We start from the raw sequence: 22160 nt of genomic DNA on the forward strand, positions 1-22160 counted from the left end.
ACTTAAAAGCACTGAAACATTAAAATTCATTCTTTTGTGTTAGCTTATCAAAGCTTTTTGTACTCTTCATTATATAAGTATGTGAGAAATAGTGCTAAAAACTAAATCAAAATACCCTTTGCAATATTCATGCACTTAAATACTTCAGTAAATCTTTGCAATTTTTAAAATTCTGGACATCTGTTGGAAAACTCATTGACATTTTAATTTCATAGATCAGTTGCAATAAGAAGGTAGGAATACAAGAGAGATTTAGAAATTTTTGAAGGTCTTATCCCAGAATGTTAGATCCAACTGTGTCTGCCTGCACTTTTGTCTTACCCTGTAAGATCCTGTTCTTTTTACCAAGACAGTTGTGCATTTTTTATTTGTTTTTGTGTGGTGCTTAATACAAAGCATAATAATAAATCTCATTAGGAACTACTTATAAAAAGGTTTTGATAATGTTATTAGAATTGACAAACTGAGAATTTACTGACCATTGAGTCAGGCATATTAACAAATACTGCAAATAGATAAAATGACTGTGATAAGTTTAGCTACTGTAAATATTCCTAGGGACCAAAAAAAAAAGTTGTGTTTTGTCCTTCCTTCTCTGTGTCCAGGGATGGGTCTACAGAAATGTTTTGAAGAATCACTTAATTCTTGTATACCCCTCTTTAAGTATGCATGTATTTTTACATGTTAGTTTATGCAGCTAAATGAATATGGTGTTAAGGAATGAAATATTCTCTTAGGAAGAAAAGTTCAGCTCTGGCTTCTTGTACAGCTGTATTTCATTTGTGATTACCTTGGCTGTCAGGATTAAATAACTGTAATCTTTATGAGAGTCTTCAGCTTGGAAATAAACAGAGAGAAAAGAACAGAATCCAGGGCTGGGTAGTCTGGGGTTTTTTTTTTTTTGAAAAGAGTATGTAGAAGGAAATAGGTTTTTTTCAGATTTACACATTTTAGAGTTTCAACATACACTAAATTGAAGTTTGTCATATCAACTTAGGTCCAAGATTTAAAGAATAATTTTCTGGATTTGTATGTAGAATTATATGTAGAAATTAGGCAAGAGAGACATGTAGGCTGCTAGAGAGTTTTGGGTGGTGAGTTTGACTGGTTGGATGAGTGTCTTGCTTGCATTTGAACAGATTATTCCAAAAGTAAAATAAAGCACAAGGGTTGTTTGAGAGCAATGATTTATTAACATATTCATGTTCCACAGGAGACTAGAGGCAGGCTTATCGAGAGTCATGACATGCCAGTGTTCATAAATGCAGCTCCTTTCCATTAACCTCCACATTCACAGTGTGCCTGCCTGTTTTCTTGCAGCTTGACTGATGTCTCTAACTTACTTTGTAGGATTGACACAAGCTGGCACTTTTAGTGGCAGGTGGTTGCCTTTATTACAGACACCTGACTAAAGACTCCTAGAAATCCTTGTTGCTAAAGTCAAGTGCCAATATTAGTTTAATACTGTAGTGTGATACATGAATTTCAAAGTGTACCTTCTTAGAATCAAAATCTGAAGGAAGCACAGTGAAGAGAATGACCAGATTTTGAAGGAAAGAAAACTACCAGCACCTGAAATCAGCTTTCTTCAGTTGTTGACTAAACTTCTCTGAAATCATGATACATTGAATTAACTGGTTCTGAAGGAAATTCTGACCTTCAGTGAGAGTGGATACAGAGGAGCCCAGGTGATCTGATGCTGATGGAATATTAGATCTGGTTTGGGTACTGCCAAATGTTAGGGACCAGAGGGAGGGTGTTTACTTGTATCACTTAGATGTTCTTACAAAGTGTATTTGAGTTTCCAACTGTTTTGCATGAGATCATGAAGAGGTAGCAGATGCCACAGAGCATTTTAAAAAGGAGTGTTAGCCCACATGGTGTATGATTTGTGTGACGTGTTTGTGTGTACCTTTTTGGTTTGTTTTCATAGGCCCCGCTGTTCATTGTTTATATGTAGACATTGTGTGTTAGCTATTGCTTGTGTATCATATTTTGAAATGCTGTATAAAATGTTTTTGTGTTGATTTCAAACCTTTCTGACAGTTTCAAGTATTCTTACTGGTTTTGTTTCTTTGCAGCTTTTTCTGCACAAGCGAATCAGCTCTTTACTCCTCATGGTTCTAATCCTTCAACACCTGCTGCTACTCCAGTCCCTACCCCATCACCTGTCAAGGCAATAAGCCATCCATTAGCACCTGCAACTCCACTCATCTCTGGGATGAACGTGTCTACCCCTGTCCTTCCTGTTTTCCCAGGACAGGTCTCCTCTTCCATCCATACATCTCAGCCATCCACCCCAACCCCTACTGTCATCAAATCCCTTTCATTGCCCAGTGTTCCTGTCACATCTGTTCACAGTGCAACCTCTACCCCTATCCCCTCAGTTTTTTCTGGGCTGGCTTCTATCCCTGCTGCTATGCCCGCTCCACAAGGTTCTTCCACTCCATGTGCCACACCTGCACCCAGTGAAGCTTTTGCATCTGCTGCTACACCATTTGCTGGCCTCCCTTTCTCTGCAACCTCTTCAGTTGCTTCTGCTAATAATCCTGCTCCATTGTCATCAGTCTTTGCTGGCCTCCCTTTGTCCTTGCCGCCCAATGCCCAAGGGATTTCTAGTCCTGTTCCATCTACAATTGCTAATTCTCCTGCCACCACCATTCCTGGCTCGCTTAACTTGCCTAACCCAATTTTGTCTGTCTTAAAGGGATTTCTGACATCAAATGACACTTCATTAATCAATTCATCTGCTTTACCTTCTGCTGTGACAAGTGAGCTTGCTTCTTTATCTGCTCTTGCTAATCAAAGCTCTGATCCTCCCACTTCCTCTGTCAACAAATGTTACACTCCATCAGCTACCCCCAACACACAGCGTTCCTCCACACCTGGGCTGGCTATTTTTCCAGGTCTTCCATCCCCATCTGTAGCCAATTCTAGTTCCACTCCTCCCACATTGCCTGCACAGTCACCTTTAACCACTTCGCCATCGATTATGCCAGTCAACTGTGGCTCATCAGCCTCCCTCTTGCATGGCACAAGTCCTACTAATCCCGACCAGCAGCTCTCATCAGCCCCAGCTGCCACAAGTATGCCAGTTCTGGTCAAAACAGAACCCATGAGTCCTACCCTGTCGGCCTTCAAAGGTCCTTCTCATTCAGCCAGCCCTTCTCATGGCACTCTAGGACTCTCAGGGCTCGGGCGTGCATACACCTCAGCAGCTTCAGTGCCCGTCAGCTTGCCCAGTTCCCTGAACCCGGCGCTGTCAGGGCTCTCCTCTTTGAGTGCTCCTCTGAACAACTCCAGTTCTCTGGCTTCCATTTCCCTCGCCCCACACGGCTCCTCTGCTCCCATTGCCCCCGTGTTCAATGGACTTCCTCCTTTCACGTCTCTAACCAGTAACTTTGCCTTTACTGGTAACCCAGCACTGACCCCGCCTGTCACCCTCCCGGGGTCTCTGCTGGCCACTCCGGCTACGAGCACCGCAGCCGTGCCCGCCCCCCACGTGAGTTCCACCGCCGCCGTGCTCTCAGGACTCGCCGCCTCCGCAACAGTCTCCGCTCCACCCTTCTCGCTTAACTTGTCCAGTGCTGTCCCTTCCCTTTTTTCTGTTGCCCAGGGACCTCTGGGATCATCAAACCCATCCTTCCCTGGTTTTCCTGTCTCTAACACACCCTCTGTCACTCCTGCTCTCCCTTCTTTCCCCGGCCTCCAGGCATCTTCTGCAGTAGCAGCAGTTGCACCGTTGCCGGCAGCTGCCACAGCCCCATCTCCAGCTCCGGTCCTGCCAGGGTTTGCCTCGGCCTTTAGCTCAAACTTCAACTCTGCACTTGTGGCACAGGCTGGGTATGTTACTGTTTTTGGAGGAGGTCAGAACTATTTCTTTTTCTCTTCAGCAAACACTGATTTTATTTTAGGAGTGTAGACAATATTTTCACTCATAGTTACTAATTGCAGATAATTTAAAAAAAGTTAGTTCGCTACTAGATTTACACTTGTCATCAGAAGCTGATAGGGTAGTGACTAAATAGGTTGGCCTCAATAGTCCCTGTTATGACAGTCTAATCCAGTGAGGTGCTCAGTGATTTTATTTCCCAGATGAGGATACTTGGCACCTCCTAGGCTTTTACAAGAATGGATTCCACCTGGGCATCCATTAACACACACAGGTAATAGCAGACAATATCTTAGCTATTTTAAGGAAGTCATCAGCATAAATTCTTGTCTTAAAGGGGTTTTCTTTGTGTGCGAACTGTCAACACAGTTGAGGTACAAAACATTTTGAGTGCCCTTAGGTGTGTTCCAGACAATCTTGGTTTGTGTATGTATGAATGATTTTTAGATGGGTAAAGACTGGAATTTAGTTTAGAAATTCTGGCCTTTATGAGATTTAGAAAAAGAACTGCTTCTGTAATTTATGTAGACATAAGCTTATAGAGAGGGAAACAGAATAAAACATGGTGCAGATGTTCCTAATAATAGCCTCATTTTCACATTCTTTCAGCTTGACTTCTGGACTACAGACTCCAGGAAATGCAGTTTTTCCTGGTCTTTTATCTCTCCCTGGTATCCCTGGCTTTCCCCAAAGTGCCGCACAATCTTCCTTACAGGAATTGCAGCACAGTGCAGCTGCACAGTCAGCACTACTACAGGTAATGTGTCTATTTGTTAGTACTGTTCTGCATCGAGTGATCTCTTGAGCACCTACTTGCCTGCTAACTCCTTGGGATTAGTTTAAATCAGTAAATGGTTAAAACCCCTAAATTGTGTAAGAACTGATTTAAAGGATGATGATAAAAAACAACTTGTACTAACTTCTTACTCAAGGCCAGTGTACAATGCTTCATAAATGAGATTAAAACATTATCTAAAACTCTTTGTAAAATGGGGAGAAATAAAAGAAAAGATAATGCAAATTAATTTTTTTTGCTGGGTTTGTGTTAAATCTAATGAGCTGACCGTACCACTGCAAAATTTGTGCTCTGTTCCAGTCTGACATTTGAGTAACTTACAGATTTCTATGGACTGTTTGTTGTGAGTTATGTGCCTCTGCACATGTTATCAGATTGTCTTGAAATTGTGTCTGTTGTGGTTGTGGCTTTCTCTTGATAGTTCCTACAAATAGAATTGTAATTTAAGCTTGAAGTGGCTTTGGATAATGTGTAATTTCATCATCTCTTTTCCATGAAACAGCTTGTTTCACCCACCAACCCACATAAGTTAACTGAAACTGTCAGCAGACTTTGTTCATATGTTTCGTTTGTCTTTTGTTAAAAACAGCCTCTGTACAGACTCTTGTAAGAAAATTGACCTTCTCTACATAATACTAAAAGAGAGAGCTGAGTGTCTTAATGTTTTCTCTCTTCTGTGACACATCAGTTGTTGAAATGGAACATGTGTCTAAGTACTGTTCAGAGTGCAGCATATTGTCAGATATCTTCTGAATATCAGGGGATTGGAAGAAGCAAGTTACTTCATCTAGACCATGCTTTTGCAGCACAGGAGTCTATTTGTTCTGTAGAAATGTATGCAGATTGCATTGAGGGAATGTAATGATTCTTCTTTATAAGATCCAGTCACTAAAATTAACACTTATTTACCTGAGCAATGAAGAGAAGGAAAGTTGAGTCACTAAAATATTACAGCTCCTGATTAAGCTGTGCCTTCCAAATCAGCTGGTGCCATTAACAATTCTTTGTTCTCCCCCTTAATCCAACTGCTTTTTTCATTCTCTGGTATTTCAGAGCAATAGTTGCACTACAGATTAACATCTTTGTATAGATGCCTTGCTCATCTCTATTCTTTGCACACTTCAGAATATAATCCACTTGTTTTAGCTTGAGCAGGACTGGTATTGTGGCTGAAATTTTGCTTAATTTAGATTTTTGTTTCCTTGATTTTATCAGTGCTGTTTCCTAACTTCTTATCTTCCTTAAAGGCGCATTCTGCTTCTGCTCTGGACAACTATACAGCTCAGCCTGAAGGTTTTGCTAACTATCCATCAACACCAGGAGCACCATTTTCATTGCAGACAAGTCTGCCCCAGAGTGGATGGCAGTAAATACCAGGCATTTCTAAAGACTGCAGTGTTTGCTTGACAGAGCCTGATCCTATTCACTTTGAAGGCTGTCTCTGCGATAGTGGGAGCATGGTCTGAGCTGGGGAAAGAAAGCGAAAACATGAGGGTAAAATGTTTCCAGGAGGCTGTGTCAGATGTCAAACTTAATTTGTGAATTGCATTCAATTTGATTCAGGGTCTGATCCTGTGAATTGCTGAGCATCCTTGACTCTCCTTTAATTTTAAGAGTTCACTGTTTGGTGTTTTACAGGATCAGGAACATTCAAACAGGTGTTTGTGTAAATAGGGCAATTGACTGTCAAGCTGAGTAGGGAGACCAAGTATACTTAATAGTGTGAATAAGCACCTATCCTGTTATGTTTTGTATGGTATATGTGGTTAATAGAGACTGAGATCTAGATTGAAACTAGACAATTAAAGCTGTAGACGACCTTTTGTCTAGAAGCACACTTCCTGTGTGTGTACAAATCAAGGTCAGTTTATGGTCTTTTCAGATGTTTTCTTCCTATGTATGAGGATCTCCTGTTAGCATCAGCAGTATGTTAAGGGGAGGGTAGGTCAGAGGTATGTGGGGGTTTTTCTTATGCTTCAAAATACTGTCATGGGCTTGCTGCTGAATTGAGTACTCCTTTGTCTGAACAAGAAAGATAGGAAATGATGCTGTACTGTATTTGGTAGAAGTGGATTATGTTTTACTGGAGTATGGTTTAGCTAGCTGACAATATGTCTTTCCAAAGTACATAAAAACATTTTACTTGCCTCTAAAATAAGGTTCCATAATATTCTCCTTGCCTCCAGCACCCCTCTGAATGAATTAAATAATTGTACTGCGGATAGGCTGCCTATCTGGCACTTTTGACTGCAGACTTATGTGAATGTTTACAGACATGGGGCAAGTTCTTCTCTCCCTTATACTCACAAACTGGTTCTCTATATGCTTTTCTGCTATAAACTACAACTTGATGGTGCTTATCTTATCCTGTGAATATAAGTGGGAGCAGAATTTGGACCATGGATTTTTTTAGTATTTTTCCTTGGAAAACATACATGATTTTAAAGGCATATAGCTAAATTAACTGTTACAATGCAGCATATAGGAAGGTCTTGCTTTGTTAGTGAAATTGAGTTGTGCACTCTTCTAATAACGTTAGTATCTGTGGCAATGTGTAACACATCATTGAATATCTTCTATTTAAGGTATGCTCTTGATCATAGTCTAGAGACAATAGACATGAATGATATTCAATCATGTGACTAAATTAAAATGTAGAGATACTACACTGTAGAAATGTTCTGCACCTAGAGTTTTACTTTTTTAAAGATTGATGATGCTGGGAGATGTTGCTAATGTATTTTCTTTCAAGATGTGAACAAACTTTTTTAGAACATTAATGGAAATTACTGTATTGGTTTTTAACATAATTTTTTAAAATAAAAAGTTTACAGTCATGGCAAAAAGGCTTTGATGACTATTTGAATATTCACCTAAAATATGAATGAATAAACTTCTTTTTATTAAGATACTTCTACTGATCTTGATCTTGCTTTATGCTGTTTCTTTTTGATGCATAATTCTGTCCAAAATTATAAAATATACTTCCTAAGGAGTGACATTAGAAATATTCTATTTAATTCGTAGGTTAAAAACTTTAAAAACTTCAATTCTTTGACATTTTAATAATCAAACTTACATATTACATTAAATCTAAAAAAAAATATTGTGTTCTTACATTTTTTTATTTTGTGAAACCTGTTAAATTCTATTCTGAACTATTCTCCACTCTGAATTGCTCTTAAAATTGATATCTTGGATATTGATATCTTGACTTAAATCTGTGGAAGAGGTCTCTACCATCTTTCATTTTATTCTGCTTGTCATTCTTTCCATAACTTGCTCTTTGTAGATTTGCAGATGAGTTGGAGAAAATAAAGATACAGGTATCTTATCAAGAGCAAATTGGCTTTTCTCCCCAGGATATGAATGTAAACCAGTTCCAAGTCAGTAAGTGTTTTGTAACCTTACTGAGGTGCTGAGTCCAACATCCTATTTTAATCCTAATTTCCCCATCAAGCAATCAACGTTTGAACTGCTTCAAGTCACCTTGTAGTCAAAAGCAAATAATACTGTTTTGTCAGAAAGTAAGCACTTTGTGCCTCTGTTTCTAAAAATATTTGTTGAATGGTCATGGGGTATGGGGTTCCTGTCTGAGCACTGGGCAACTCAGAGATGCTGAAGAGACTCAAGCCTTGTTTCTCCAAATGAAAACAGGTGAGAAGTAGTGAAATCCACTGTGTTAAATGCTCTTCTCCTGAAGCAGTGTAGTTACTGGGTGTTGTCCAGCCACTTTACCAGAGAAGAGTGTTTGATGCTCCCATCAAACATCCATCAGTGTTAGACTGCCATCAGTGTTAGACAAGTGAATAGGTTAAGAAGTGTTTAGCTGTAAAGATCTCATGTCTGGAATGGGACTCTCTGGTTCTTACTGAATCTTACTGAGCTGCATTTTGTAAAGGAACTCTCCACTGGTTAGGATTAAAATTCAATTTTTTAAATATTTCTCTGGATGTAAAATTGGTTTTTATTAATTTTTTTCCTCTTCAGGAATAGAGTCTGTGTTCTGCATTGCAGCAAACTGCTGTGACCCAGCCTTGGAATTTCTGAAGGGAGTGACTTGTCCTGAGTTCCTTCATGCTTACTTGAGCACCGTTTTTAGACAGCCAAGGAAATGTCTGCTCTGAGGCAAAACACCTTAAACCGAGCCTGTGCCAGGAAAGGGCTCTTGCTGTATGACTTTAATTCTGGACTGATTATTTTCACTGTTCAAGTTGCCAATTATCGCTCTATTTTGTGTGTACTGACAGCCTGCATAGATACAGTGTGGTAAAGTGTTCCTTGAAATAAAACCTTTTTTGCAACAACTAAGAACATACCAGGATTGTGTTTGCAAGCAAGTTTCAACGTTCCTTTCAAGTGCTTTAATTGCAGCTGCAGTGAATAGGAGAGAAACAGAATAATTTTCTGTCCTTTTCCTCTGGTTTGCAAATGAGTGTTGGGAGTTTGCCTGGTCCTGAAGGGAAACTTGCCATGAATGTTCTGGCTTTCTTGTGACTTGCCTGCCTTTCTGTATTGATAGAGGAGCAATAGCTTTGTCTCTCTCTCTTATTTACTCTAGTGGCCCAAGGGAGGCCTTCTGTCATCTCCAGACCTTCAGCTGTTAAAAGCTGATGCCATTTTCATGAGGAGGAGTAGCAATATGGGAATGTTCCTACAAGCAAAAGGACAGTACTGTTCATCTGCTCTGTCCTCTCCTGTCTCCTTAATTTTGACCTGGGGAAAGGGACTGCTGAGCCTGAAGCAAGTAGGTAGAACTGGGGCCAGGAAAAGACTGAGCTGAGAAATCTATAGGGACTGGCTAAAGCCCAGTGCATGGGAAAGTAAGTAGTATGGGCCTAAGAAGGTCAGAAAAAGACAAACTTAAACTTACAACTTTGTTTGCAAATCTCATGTGGGGACTGCCGGATTCTTTTTCATACGTTTGGGATTGGCACTGTTTACCAATGGCTGTGGATTAAGTCTCTACAACTGGATTATGAGGTAAGTGAGAGAAAGTTGACATTGTAGAGACATGGTAAAGGACTGGTGCCATTTGTAAATGTAGCTGTTGGTACAGAAGAATGTTGGAGAGTGATGTGCTTACATCACCTGATCATGCCTTTCCTGAGCCCTCAGGCTGCTTTTGGAGTAGAAGTTGAAGGCTTTAGCTATGTCACAAATATAAAACTCTGCAGAAGTAGCTGAATTGCAAGCAGCCCAAAGCAGTCATCTGAGGTGGCTTCTGAGTAAGTTCTGCTGAAGCAGCTTTGAGCTCAGTCTTTGTGGCTGTGCCCTGTATCACAGGAGTGCACCAGGCTGCTCAGCACCAGTGAACTTGCAGCTTGTAACCTGCTTTGCCCCAGAGCTCTTGTGTGTTTTAATCTCTGAGTGGTCTGTAGTAATCTGGGACATGACTTATCCATATGCCCCAGTATAGCCCCAAGGAGAAAGCATTAAAATTGCCCTGACTTTGATTTCAAAATTTTGAAAAGAGGAAAAAAGTGCAGCTTATGTTAAAATGAAAAAAACCCCTAATATTGTGTTGTTCCTGAACACAAACACAAAACACCATCTGGTTTACTCACCTATATTTACAGTCACCTCAGGGAGTTGTCAATAAACAGGGAGCAGTTATGTCTGTTAACTTTTAGCATGTGCTGCTCATTTATCTGATGGTATAAGCAGCTGTTTAAATTGTGGCATTCAAATGGTTCAGAATTAAGCTATTTTCATTAACTTTAGTTCTGCTCTAAAGTTAAAAAAAATTGTTGGGATAGTTTTGCATATTATGTTTTTGCTTCTGAAATAATTGAGCCACATTTCTCTTGTCACTGTTCACACATGCTACCCTGCTAGTAAGTGTCTGTCCTGAAGAGGTGTGATCATGCAGTTCAGTGTTTAGAAGTCAAATAATGATGAAAATGCTACAAATAGCCTAAAATTAATATTGTCACATTTTTGGGAGCATATTGCAATAAGCATGTCAATCCTGATTTTTCAGGCTGTGCTTATGGCTTTCAGTGGGATTTGAAATGTTTTTAGGGATGTAGTTTCCTCTGTGAGACTGAAAAAGGATTCTCTGGGGAACAATCAGCTTTGAATGACCCATCTGTGGCCAAGGTGATTACTGGCAGGAAGGAGGACTTGGGTGAAATGAAGCTGGAGCCAGATCTTCAGAGATATTCTAGATAACAGATGCCCACAAAAACCAGCCCTATAATTAATGCAGCTATATATCAAACTCATAAATTACATATAAAAAAAACCACCTCTCATATTTTATTAAAATAACAAGCAAAGGCCTGGTCCTTTTAGAGGGTTGCCCTCTGCTGCTGCAGCCTTCAGAAATGGCTTAGTCTGAAATGCTGTGCTTAATTTGATTGTCAAAATATTTTGTGAAAAATATTCTTACTTGGGGGACAATTTTAAAGCTTGGGAACTGAAATGCTTCTGCTGTGGTTTTGAGGTTATCCAGATCAACAGGGCTCAGCCTGTACTGATGGACAGTGTGAAGAAGAGTGTGGTGAACTATTCTACACAGTTTGGAGACCTCACCTGGAGTTTTGTTTATTTATTATGCTGGTGTTTGAGATCTGAACAGCAGCTGAGCCCCAAAACAGCAGAGGAGCAGCATGCAATCTGCCTTCTGGTTTTATGGCATCATAGGTTGGAAAAGACCACTTAGGATTGAGTCCAACCATTAAGCCAGCACTGCCAAGTCCACTGCTAAACCACATCCTTAAGTGCCACAGCTATGTGTGCTTTAAATGCCACCAGGGAGGGGGACCCTGCCACTTCTCTGGGTAGCCTGTTCCAGTGTTTGGCAACTCTTTCGGTGAAATAAGTTTTTCCTCATATTTAATCTAAACCCTGTCACACCTTGAGGCCTTTTATTCTTATACTGTTGCTTGTTTCTTAGATAGAAGAGACCAATCCTCACTTTGCTGCAACATCCTTTTCCTTTGAGCCAGGTGTAGAGAGGGTTGAGATCTCCCCTGAGCCTCATTTTTTTAAGGCTGTACCTCAGCTGCTGCTCACAGGAGTCACTTTATCCTCCTGGCTTTTTTGTGGGTGTTTTAATCTCTAGTGATGGATTCATAGAAATTATTTCCAGCTTGTATTTTGTGGGGCCTAAGACCAGCTGGGCCAAGTGCACCCCAGACAGAGGACAGCCACAGAATACCATCCAGCTACATCAGAGACACAAGACTTGTGTTTGGGAACATCCTCTCCTCACCAGGGTAACCAACTCCCAGAAGACTCTCATACAGGGGATTTCTCCTTCTCTCATCCTGCCTCCCTCTTCAGCATCTTGCACGAGCCCTGCAGTTTCAAGGTTTGCTGCTGTCTCATCTATGAGTGGATCAGAGCTTCCCTCTAAGGAGATGGATCCCCAGACAGAGAGACCCAAGAAAATGAACACAGAACATCTAATTGGTAGGTCTTGTTTTATGTGTGTGAGAGTGGGTTTTTTCTCAAAAATATTAAAAAGGAGCAGAATTAATCAAACAAAAAGGTACATTTGATGTACATTTGATGTACAACTTAGACTGGAGATGAAAACTCAGAATGTGCCACTGTAAGTGACAGAGCAAGGTGCCTCATGCTGCCCTGCCAGGATGCATCAGCATCTACCTTCTGCCAACATGACCCCATGCATAAAAAAAACTGATTCAGCTATTGATATGCTTCTGTATGGAGAGATGGACTGGAGAGAGGAAAATAGGATCTAGTTAGGGAAGACAGAAGAATTTTTCAGCCCTTAGGAGAAAGCAGAAAGGTTAAAGTAGAAAGCGTGGTGGTTAAAGAGACTGAATCTACTCCGTCATTTTGTTGCTGTAGGAGGCCTGGGAGATTTTTGCCCACACTGAGTTTTTCATTTGCTTTCCAAGTGTTAAACCCACATATAGAGTTTGTTTACCAAGTCTGTTTGTCATGTACCCTAATGAGTCCATTGAGTAAAAATGAAATGAATCTTATTCCATCACCTTGAAGTTTTTCCACAACTGCTGAGTGACGAGCTCTCACATTTTGTGGTGCATTGCAGCTCCTGATTTGCTCTGGACTAAAGAGTCAAGTGAGGTTTTTGGTGGTTATGAGTATTATAATCCATATACAGGGATGGCAAACCCAGGTCAATGATACATGGGATTGTGACTGGTTCTTAACGATTGTTTTTTTCTAGAGTCTTTAATTTGTTGTGTGGTTAAATGGTTTGAATCTTTGGGGTATTCAGAGAAGATCTGTGGTGGCTTGGGGGGAGCTAGGAGTTTTATTCAAATACATAATTTTGTGTTCTCCTTTTCTAAATGTAACCTACATTATTAGCTGGCATCAGGATCTCTAGGACAGTTCTTGTGGAGAAGGATTCAATTGTACTTTGTCAAGTTTTGGCTGCATGCTTTTTGCCCATGGTGGTTAGGGGTGATATCTTGATCCCTAACTCTTCTCAGCTGCTTGAGCATCAATCTGCTGAGTGCTGGCATTTCTTCCCATCCATTCCCCTGTCTGTGGATTGTGCCACTCTCACCAGGCATCTTCACAGTGGGCTCAGGTGGATGATGGTAGATGATGCTACAAGCCAAAATTGCTTTTGAGGAGGTTATTCATAATCAAATTTGTCACTGGAGAAAAATATCTTCAGATATTTTCTGTAAGCTGGTCATTTATGTGAAATTAGGAGAGCGTTGAACGTTGAGAACGTTGAGTTCTCCTGAACAAAACAGCCCTTCATGATTAATTTGCTCAGATTTCAGATTAAGAATTATGAATGATGCCTATTCTGTGACTTTCCTTATCTCTTTCCACTGATTAAACACACCTGACTGTTGGTATTTTTTGTACCAGTTGTAGCCTGCCACACCACTAGTGTAATGTAATGTGAGGAGAACAGATAACAGTTAAAGGGTTAAAGATTTTCACACTAAATTCTAATAATCCTGTTTTTATACACATGGCCTTAAGGTTTGCACAGTAATTTGCTTAAGGAAGCTCCTCAAATCAGTTTTGCCACTGATTGCAAAGTGCCTGATGATACCTCATAGAACAACCAGGGATTTAAAATTGCTGTTTTTTTGGGAAGAGTGAGGAGGAAAGCTGGGCTCCCGGTGCACCAGTTCTGCGCCCAGCTCTCAGGGACACCTGAACCAGGGCCCTTCTGAATGCAAATGTGTTCACTTGTGAGTAATTCAGTCTGCATCAGGGGCCTCACAAGCAGAATGGGCCAAGCTGTGAGCAGCCAAGGATGAGAAGTCCCATGTCCCATGTCCCACCCAGGAGTGGAGCCACCCCTGCAGCAGGCACAGCCCAGCCATGCGCAGGGACCCAGGAGGGGCAGGGGCTTCAGGAGGGCTGTGCTGTGTGTCCTCCTGCCCCGGGGCTGCTGGGGATGCTCTGACAAACCTGTCAGTCCTGCTCTGCCAGCTCCTGCCTTACAGACCAGGGAGCCTCCTGCTGTTTCAGGGTCCTGACAAGCTGGTTTCTTCTTACAAAGTATAAATTGAATCGTCTCCTATTTCTCATTTCTGTCTGCATGTGAGTTTTATTTGGTATTAGAAATTTCCAGTCCCGTCCTACACCTTTGAAATAACTTACTTTATTACTGCCTTCCCTTCAGGCACTAAAACAATGAAATTCGTTTTATATTTGTTTTATTTCATTAGAATGAAATTTTGGGATGAGATGAGCTGAACATACCAATATAACTGCTTAAAATGCATGGGCATGCATTTTGACAAGAACTAATTTTGAAGTTTATGGTCCAGTGCATAGACTGGTGCATGAATATTCCTCAAAATGTCCATCTAAAGAAAACAGGATTTCCCCTCATTTACCTTGTTACTTGTTTCACACGAACTAAACCCTTTGCCCCACCCAACAGTTTCATACTCATGGTTTCACCCATTCATTTATTTCTCCTTCACAGCCCCCAGCTTTGGTAATATCTTTAATTTTCCTTTTTTTTTCCTGTTGCAAAAAAGTATTTTCTGAGTCTTTTCTAATTTTCTGTGCTGATGGGCCATAAAGCTGAATGTTTAGTTAGGTGTTTTATGGCTCTTTTGGAAAGAGGAAGAGGGAGTGAGTTTCTGTGGACTTTGTGGTCCCATATAATTGCAGCTTGGCTAGATGTACATCCCTGGGATGACTTCTCAAATTTTTCATTCATTGCTCTTCTTCCTTATATTTTTTATAGCTGACAGGCAGGGAGGAATTGGTGTCTGTGGCTGGATCCTGGTTTCACTTTCATTCCTCCTGGTGCTTATTACCTTTCCTATTTCCATCTGGGCATGTATCAAGGTAAGCTATCAGGATTTGAGGCACATGAAGAATGCTCTATTATCATTGCTGTTACTTTTTTACTGATTTAGTTAAGACAAGGCACCTCACATTCACATTTTGGGAATCATAAGGGTTTGTAGCAAAGATGTGCTCTGGAAATGAGATCCACACAGGTTCTTTCACAAATATTCTGTGTTGCCACAACTTCCTCACTTAATTTCTTCCAGTCTCAACATTCATCATCAGTTAAACTTCCAGTTAAACATCAGTTGGATGCCAGGCCTTCAGTAGTCGTGATGCACTAAGTGAAGTGGTTTAGATTAGATTCTCTGAGGTGAGAGCCCCTTTGCCTACAACTCCTCTGAGTGTGCTGCTGATGTTGAGAGAGCTCTGGGGTGTCCTTTTTAGACCACTGTTAATTCTTTCATATGTGATCTGTTTTGTTTCCATGGGCAGGGGCTGAGTTCTTACAGCAAATCATGAGTCAAGTAGAAGACATGAAGAAAGTGATTTGCAGCTTTGTTGCTTCCTATATTATTTGTAACTTTCTTCACATTTAATATGGGTGCTAAAGATTAAAGGACCAGTGAATGAAAATAGAATTAGTTGTAAAATTCTAAATTTCAAGTATTTTCCCAGGTTGTCAGAGAATATGAACGTGCTGTTGTATTTCGTCTGGGCCACATCCTGTCTAAGAAAGCAAAGGGACCAGGTGAGTGCATGCAGTTTTTCTCAGTTAAAGTCCTCTGGGTTTGTTTATGTTATTACAATGCACTCAGACCACATAGAGAATGGCAGAGGTTCCATGAAATCCTTCTTCATAGCATAGAGGGGAATGAGAAGGTCCCCTCTGCTGCAGTTCCTTTACCTGCAGACTGTTTATTTTTCTCAAGAGATGATACAGCCACCCTCCTGTCATAGCACAGAAGTTTGAGAACCTCGATACCAGGTGTGACTTTGCTGCTGAGCAATTTGGACAACAGAAGGATGAGTTCATGCTGCACACACTGTCAGGGGACTGCAGGGAGGTTGAAATGCAGAATACTCAGGTCTGCCATGGTCTTTTTTGAGTGACTGTGGCTTCTTTCCCTGCACCTCACTTCCAACACAGCTTGTTGCTGCCAGCTCCTTAGCTGTCCTCTGCCCTGAAAAGGGTAAATGTGTCAGGGCAGGGACACTCAGCAGCTACACCAAGGCTGTTCCCTAGGACCAGCTTACAAATCACAAACCAAACCCAACCACATGAGGAGTCTGCATTGGTGCAGTTACCACCTCTGGGCAATGAAAAGGGCCAACTGGAAATTGAAATAACAGGAAAAAGTCGTTTTCAGGTACTGTCCTTCCTCTTGAATAGTAGTCATGTGGTCCAAAGAGCAGCTAGGCCTCCTGTGTGGCTCTGTGCACCAAAGCAAGGTGCTGAGGTTACAATAGAAGATTGGAAGTTTTGCCCAGTCTCCCTCTCCAGTGAAGGGGAATGGAGACTCCTTCACAGGATTTGTCACATCTTGGGACAATGTTCCTCATGTGGTGCAGGAATCTGGACTTGGGTGATGTCTTTCCTGAGGACACATAATGAACCATATATGGCTTGTGATTTAAAAAGGGAAAATTAAGGGTATGGAAGGAATTTTTGTCAAAAGTCTCATGGTAGACTTCAGACAAGAGCTTCAAGGTGCCCACTTCCAGACAAGAGTCCTAGGTCATTAAGCTCTAATGAGTTCACATTATTTGCAGATATCTGGACTTCCCTCTGTTATTTGAAAATGCAAAACATCACTGTTGTCCTGTCTTGTAAGCAGAAAGGACAGCTGCAGTGATAAGCAGGGTGTTATTCTGAATTCTGTGGGTATTTCCATCTGTTTATCTGTAGGATACCTGGATCTGGACTTTAGTTTCAGAGGTGTTTCATCTAATAATTTTTATTTTTCAGGAATGATCCTTGTACTTCCATGTACAGATACGTTTATCAAGGTTGATCTGAGGACAGTTGCCTGTAAGATTCCTCCACAAGAGGTAACTTCTCTAGCAGCCATCTAAGACAGGAACAAAAGATGCAGCAGATTCATGGCACAATCAAAAGTAATGCATGTTTTGTAATTTTTCCACACTGAGCTACCATATGGAATTTAGTTACCACATGGAACTTAGCTTTTCAGCTGTATCTTCTGCATTTCAAGCTGCTTACAAGACAACTTCTTGCCCAAAGAAATTATGGGTATGCCATCCCTGGAAGTGTTCAAGGCCAGGTTGGAGGGGGCTCTGAGAATCCTTGTCTGAGGAAAGGTGTCCCTGCCCATGGGAGGCAGGTTGGAACTGAGTGAGGTTTTGGGGTACCTTCCAACCCAAACCATTCTGTGATTCTCCTAATGAAAATCTGCAGGTGCATCATTGCAGGTCAAGCTGGTGTTCAGAACTGTGATGTCAAAAATAAGGGAAGGGAGTTACAAGTGTGAATGTGAGACAGGGAGGACAAGACAGGAGCAGGCTACAAAATTCCCAGTTGCAAATTAATGTCCTAATAAAATTGGATCCGACATGTAGCTCACCATTCAAAAGAGCCATCTGCATGTGTTTGGAAAGGCAAATTACCCAGGGGTAACAAATCCCATTAAATTAGCAGGAATTAGCAGACAACCTTCCACAAAACTCAGGTCCAAGCAGGAATGGATGGAGGAAGCAAGATACATCCAAGTAGGATATATCTTCTGGCATTTTGTTGGCAAATTTTGACTGAAAAATTTAATCTGAAGGATGAGTTGTTGAGCAATCCTGTTCTGATCAAGTTTTGGTTCTGTGTGGCCTCAGTCCCATGGCAGAAATATTCTTCTGCTTATGGAGCTGACACTTCTGTCCCCTTCACTAAACAAAGAGCAGAGGGAGAAGAGACAGCTCCAAGACCCTTTGGGCCCCCAGAATTTCCTACTGTGTTCCCCAGGAGATGTTTTTTGGGCTATTATCTTTTTGTAAACAGAAAGAGCCTTTTCTTAGAGAACGGGGTGCAGGGGTGTGTGGTGTGAAATGAAAAATGGCTCCTGCAAAATGTGAGGCCAGAAAGAAGATGGTTGCAGAGCTTGTAATGTATAAGGCTTAGCAGCTTTTGGCCAGGCTCCTGCAGCATTTGGCAGGGTTTTTGTGAAGCATCCCCTTGCAGGCAAAAGATGCTGATGAGGGAAAGTGATAGTGGAGCATCATCAGTTCTCCACTGAGGCCAGCTGCCTTCTGAGGCACAAGAAGCTTGTCTGGCAAAAAATGACAACTCTTCTGTGAATGCTTAAATATTTCTTTCAGTTTCTTCTCATAATTTCTTGCACCTTTTGTTTTAATGTGTTTCTTACAAACACTGTTTAGGGGAAGTAGCACAGATCTTCCAAGCTGCATGAAATGTATAAGCTCATTAATGGGCCTTTCTACAAGAAAGGAAGAGGATAGCCATCATTTATTATTGCAAAAGAAATTAATTCAAATTATGACATTCATTTACAATTGAAGCAGTTATTTAGAGGATATGTAAAGCATTTTCCTCCAGTTTAAAATTTGTTGATGCTGGACAGCTCTCTTGAAGGAATTTTTTGGGGGAATGACAAAGAAATCAAAAGAAATTCTTAGTTTCTTTGAATTATCAATGCCTTTTACTCACTAAGGGTTAAAAAAAAATTCCCTTGCTAGGCAAAGGACGTGTTGTTGGATCTTTCTGTGACTGTGTGCATTTCTCAAATGCAGATTCTCACGAGGGATGCTGTTACTACCCAGGTGGATGGGGTGGTGCACTACAGGATCCACAGCGCTGTCAGTGCAGTTGCCAATGTCACTGATGTCCACTCTGCCACCTTGCTTCTGGCACAGACAGCCCTGAGAAACGTTCTGGGTACACAGAGCTTGGCTCAGGTGCTGGCAGGTCGTGAGGAGATTGCGCACAGTATCCAGGTAAATCTGGAACTCAAAATTCATAAGCATGGAGACATCTTCTGGGGAGTAGCAAATTAGAAATAATATCTCTTTTTTTCTTCAACAAGGATAACAAACTCTCCCTTTATGGTTTTTTTTTTTGTTTTTTTTTTTTAAATTATACATCTCATTGCTTAGAGTCAGAAAGAGTTGTTCTAAAGGTATTTCCCCAGCCTCTTGCAGCAGAGTTATCTCTATCAAAAAGCAATTAAAATTCTGAAATTATCCAGTGATTTAAAAAAATCAGCTTAGCCCTTGCACAGAGGCAGCTGCAAACATGGAGAAAGATATGCTCAGGGGAAGCTCTGTCTTGAGTAGACCCTTGATTGAGGCAAGACTTGTATCTCCTGTCATTACAACTAAGAGCACAAAATTGAGTTGCTTTTAAATGCCATCTGGTTTCTTTTTTTGATTTGGCAGCCAGGGAGAGAGCAGAGGAAAAATCCAATACCCAATTTACTAATTTCAGTCAGAGACAAGGCATAGTCAGACCAAAGAGAGACTGTACCCTCTGCAGCCAGGAGAGTGACCATGAAGAGACAGGGTCATGGTGGTGGTGTGGATTGCAGGAGTGCCCAGGAGCCAGAGCCCAGATGAGTTTGCCAGTGCTGCAGGGCTGTCTTGTGTCTTACCCATAGTGTGCTTTTACCGTGTTGTGCTGTTTAAGGAACTTGCTGTAGTGTTTCTTTGTAAAAGGGAGAAGTTTAGTAAGTGCCCACCTAAGGAAAGGATGGGGATCATAATTTAGGAGGCACACCAGAGACACTGGTGTTGCCCAGCAGGTGTTTCCTGAGGCTGTGGTACCCACTGTGCACACACCATGCTGGGTGCTGGTGCCCCTGGAGCATCCCTCTTTCTGCTGTGTGGTTTGCCCTGTCCTTCTGTCCAAGCAGGGTACACCACGTGGCTTTCCCTCTGCCAGCACTGTGCTCTTCCTGGTGTGTTGTTTGTCCCCAAGGCTACCCTCAACAGTGCCACGGAGCAGTGGGGAGTCAAAGTGGCTCGTGTGGAGATTAGAGACATCCGGATCCCTGTGGCCATGCAGAGGGCAATGGCAGCTGAAGCAGAGGCTGCTCAAGAGAAGAAAGCTAAGGTGAGACCCATGACAGGTGACACCCACCTCCAGGCTTTCATTTTCATGTCAGAGAACCACAGAATTGTTTAGGATGGACAAGACCTCTCAGATCACCAAATCCAACCCTTAAACCCAGCATTGCTGAATCCACCACTAAACTATGTCCCTAAGCACCACATCTACATACCCTTTAAATGACCCCAGGGTTAGTGACTCCACCACCTCCCTGGGCATCCTCTTCCAATGCTTGACAACCTAATTTTTTTCCTAATATCCAATAAGAACCTCCCTTTAGCAACTTAAAGGCCATTTCATCTTGTCCTCTATTTCCAGGTATCCAAGCTAGTTGGTTTTATCCTCATTATAAAGCTGGATTTTCACCACTATGGGCAGCATTTCCATGCCATTTCCATTTCTGTTCCTTTGCAGGTTGTGGCAGCTGAAGGAGAAATGAATTCTTCCAAAGCTCTCCAGAGGGCCTCCATGGTGCTGTCTGAGTCTCCAGCAGCTCTGCCACTGCGTTACCTGCAAACATTAACAGCTGTGGCAGCACAGAATAATTCCACCATTGTCTTCCCTCTCCCTATGAATATGTTTGGGAGTTTAGGGCAGAAACGTACAGGGGGATAGAGACTGTTCTATGCTAGCTCCTAGGCCAGAGATATTTAAAGGTTTTCCTAGGAAGCAAATTGGCAGAGTTAAAGTAGAAGCATGTTTGGATCCTCTGCCCACAAAATAAGTTTAATAGTCACACAGAGCTCCCACATTGAGACTGCATTTGCAAAGTTCAGACACTAAGCAGTTCCAGCTTAGACTCACCTGCAAGTAAAATGGAAGAAAATATGTAAAATGTAATGTAAGTTAGATCTGATAAAAAGTTTTAAAGATTCTTTCACCACAGTCTTGAGTGTTGCAATTATTTGGTGATTTGTTTGCCAGGCAAGATCCTCTGAGCTGTTGATATACTCCACTCAGCAGAAGGGTCAGACATTGGTTTTTAAGTCAAGCCTTGTTGAGTGGAAAGGAAGAATTTGGCTCCTAACCTTAGAGGTATTCTTTCATAAAGGTTGGCAGAATTACTGGATAATGGGTATGTCAGTGCAGCAGCCTATTCTTTATCTTATATTAATAGAAATTAGTACTTGCTTTACTGACCTCAGCTGTATTTTGCCATATCACTGACATTTATATAAGCTGTGTAATAAAGAGAATGTATGACCAGGTATTATAATCGCATTTCATAAATGTGAAAGCTGGGGTGAACCTCGAGGTCATCTGTCAGTTTAAGTGTCTGTCTTATGCCTTCAGTAGGTTTCCTATCTTCCTTTACATATGTGATGAAGCAGTCATTGGGGTTTTCCTGAAATGAGCCTTCCCTACCCTCCATCCATGCAATGCTTGGCAGCTGAGAGGAAGATGCTGGTGATATCCAGGTCCAGCTGATGCTAAGTTTGAGTTTGCAGCCTTCAAAGACAGCTGTTCAGTTCTGAGTTCAGGCACAAAGCAATGAACTGTCTTCTGTGAATCTGAAATTTCTGGTGATGGAGCTGTTTCGGTAGGTGCTGGTGCAGTGTAATGTCTTGGCCACATGAGCATCACTGTTGCCCTTTCTATCAGTAGCATCATTTGATTCCAAATTAACCACCTCAGCATGGATCTACTAATTATCATATCATTGACACAGGCACTTCTTATTTTTACTGCAGTGTAGCACAAGCAGTCCAGGTGGCAAATATTTGTATTCAGTAGCTGCTGGCACAGATAGTGGTATGAGCATCTGAGGATGGTGACCAACACAGTTTTCTCTGCTTCAGACATGACTGCCAAATGGCATTTTGCTGGCAAGCTAAAGAAGCAAAACCTGTGGCTGAAAGTCATCTGCTTATTAGTGTTACCAAAACATTTTCCACAGACTTTTTCTTATTCCAAGAAAAGAGCAGTTTTGAATTAAATTCAAGAAAAACTTGAAAGACATGTGGCTAGAGAGTGCAATTAAAAGCAATTCTGTGCCCTCAGTGAGCTACCAGCCTAACAAGCCAGTGGAAGACTCCCTGTGGAAGAGTCCAGCACAGGGCAGGTGCAGTGTACCACTCCTAGTTCCAGCTTTAGAAGTGTATGGCAGCCAGCCATGGGGTCAGCAGGACTCACAATTACAGCCAGAAACCAGCTGATGTGTTGAAGCGTGATTTGTA

At 41.5% G+C, this 22160-nt stretch overlaps 2 protein-coding genes across 3 annotated transcripts in view; both read left to right on the plus strand.

The window, feature by feature from the left end:
- Positions 1-9002, plus strand: part of PROSER1 (proline and serine rich 1) — a 21299-nt gene extending 12297 nt beyond the window's left edge. Inside the window, exons 11-13 of one of the 2 annotated variants that reach the window (XM_077173749.1) lie at positions 2082-3843; positions 4502-4649; positions 8679-9002. In XM_077173749.1, coding sequence (XP_077029864.1) covers positions 2082-3843; positions 4502-4649; positions 8679-8684 — 1916 coding nt within the window. In that variant the 3' untranslated portion in view covers positions 8685-9002. Of the gene's footprint in view, positions 1-2081; positions 3844-4501; positions 4650-5935; positions 7600-8678 lie in introns of those variants that run through there. The other variant, XM_054628316.2, reaches the window with a different exon arrangement.
- A 2360-nt stretch (positions 9003-11362) lies between these two features.
- STOML3 (stomatin like 3) lies at positions 11363-21193 on the plus strand. The gene is made up of 7 exons (XM_054628055.2): positions 11363-12107; positions 14863-14966; positions 15588-15660; positions 16879-16961; positions 18669-18872; positions 19852-19986; positions 20398-21193. Exons 1-7 carry the CDS (start codon positions 12026-12028, stop codon positions 20596-20598), a joined length of 882 nt encoding a protein of 293 aa, XP_054484030.2. The 5' UTR covers positions 11363-12025; the 3' UTR covers positions 20599-21193.
- The last annotated feature ends 967 nt before the right edge of the window (positions 21194-22160 follow it).

This window comes from Agelaius phoeniceus, chromosome 2 (genome assembly GCF_051311805.1).
Source record: "Agelaius phoeniceus isolate bAgePho1 chromosome 2, bAgePho1.hap1, whole genome shotgun sequence".
NCBI classification, from domain to species: Eukaryota; Metazoa; Chordata; class Aves; order Passeriformes; family Icteridae; genus Agelaius; species Agelaius phoeniceus.

What these genes read in the sequence shown, in the direction of transcription:
- STOML3 (XM_054628055.2), top strand. Translation starts at nt 12,026, where the DNA reads ATGAGTGGATCAGAGCTTCCCTCTAAGGAGATGGATCCCCAGACAGAG. An exon ending in CCATCTGGGCATGTATCAAG is followed by an intron (nt 14,967 to 15,587) that starts GTAAGCTATCAG and finishes GTATTTTCCCAG; the next exon opens with GTTGTCAGAGAATATGAACG. An exon ending in AGATTGCGCACAGTATCCAG is followed by an intron (nt 18,873 to 19,851) that starts GTAAATCTGGAA and finishes TTTGTCCCCAAG; the next exon opens with GCTACCCTCAACAGTGCCAC.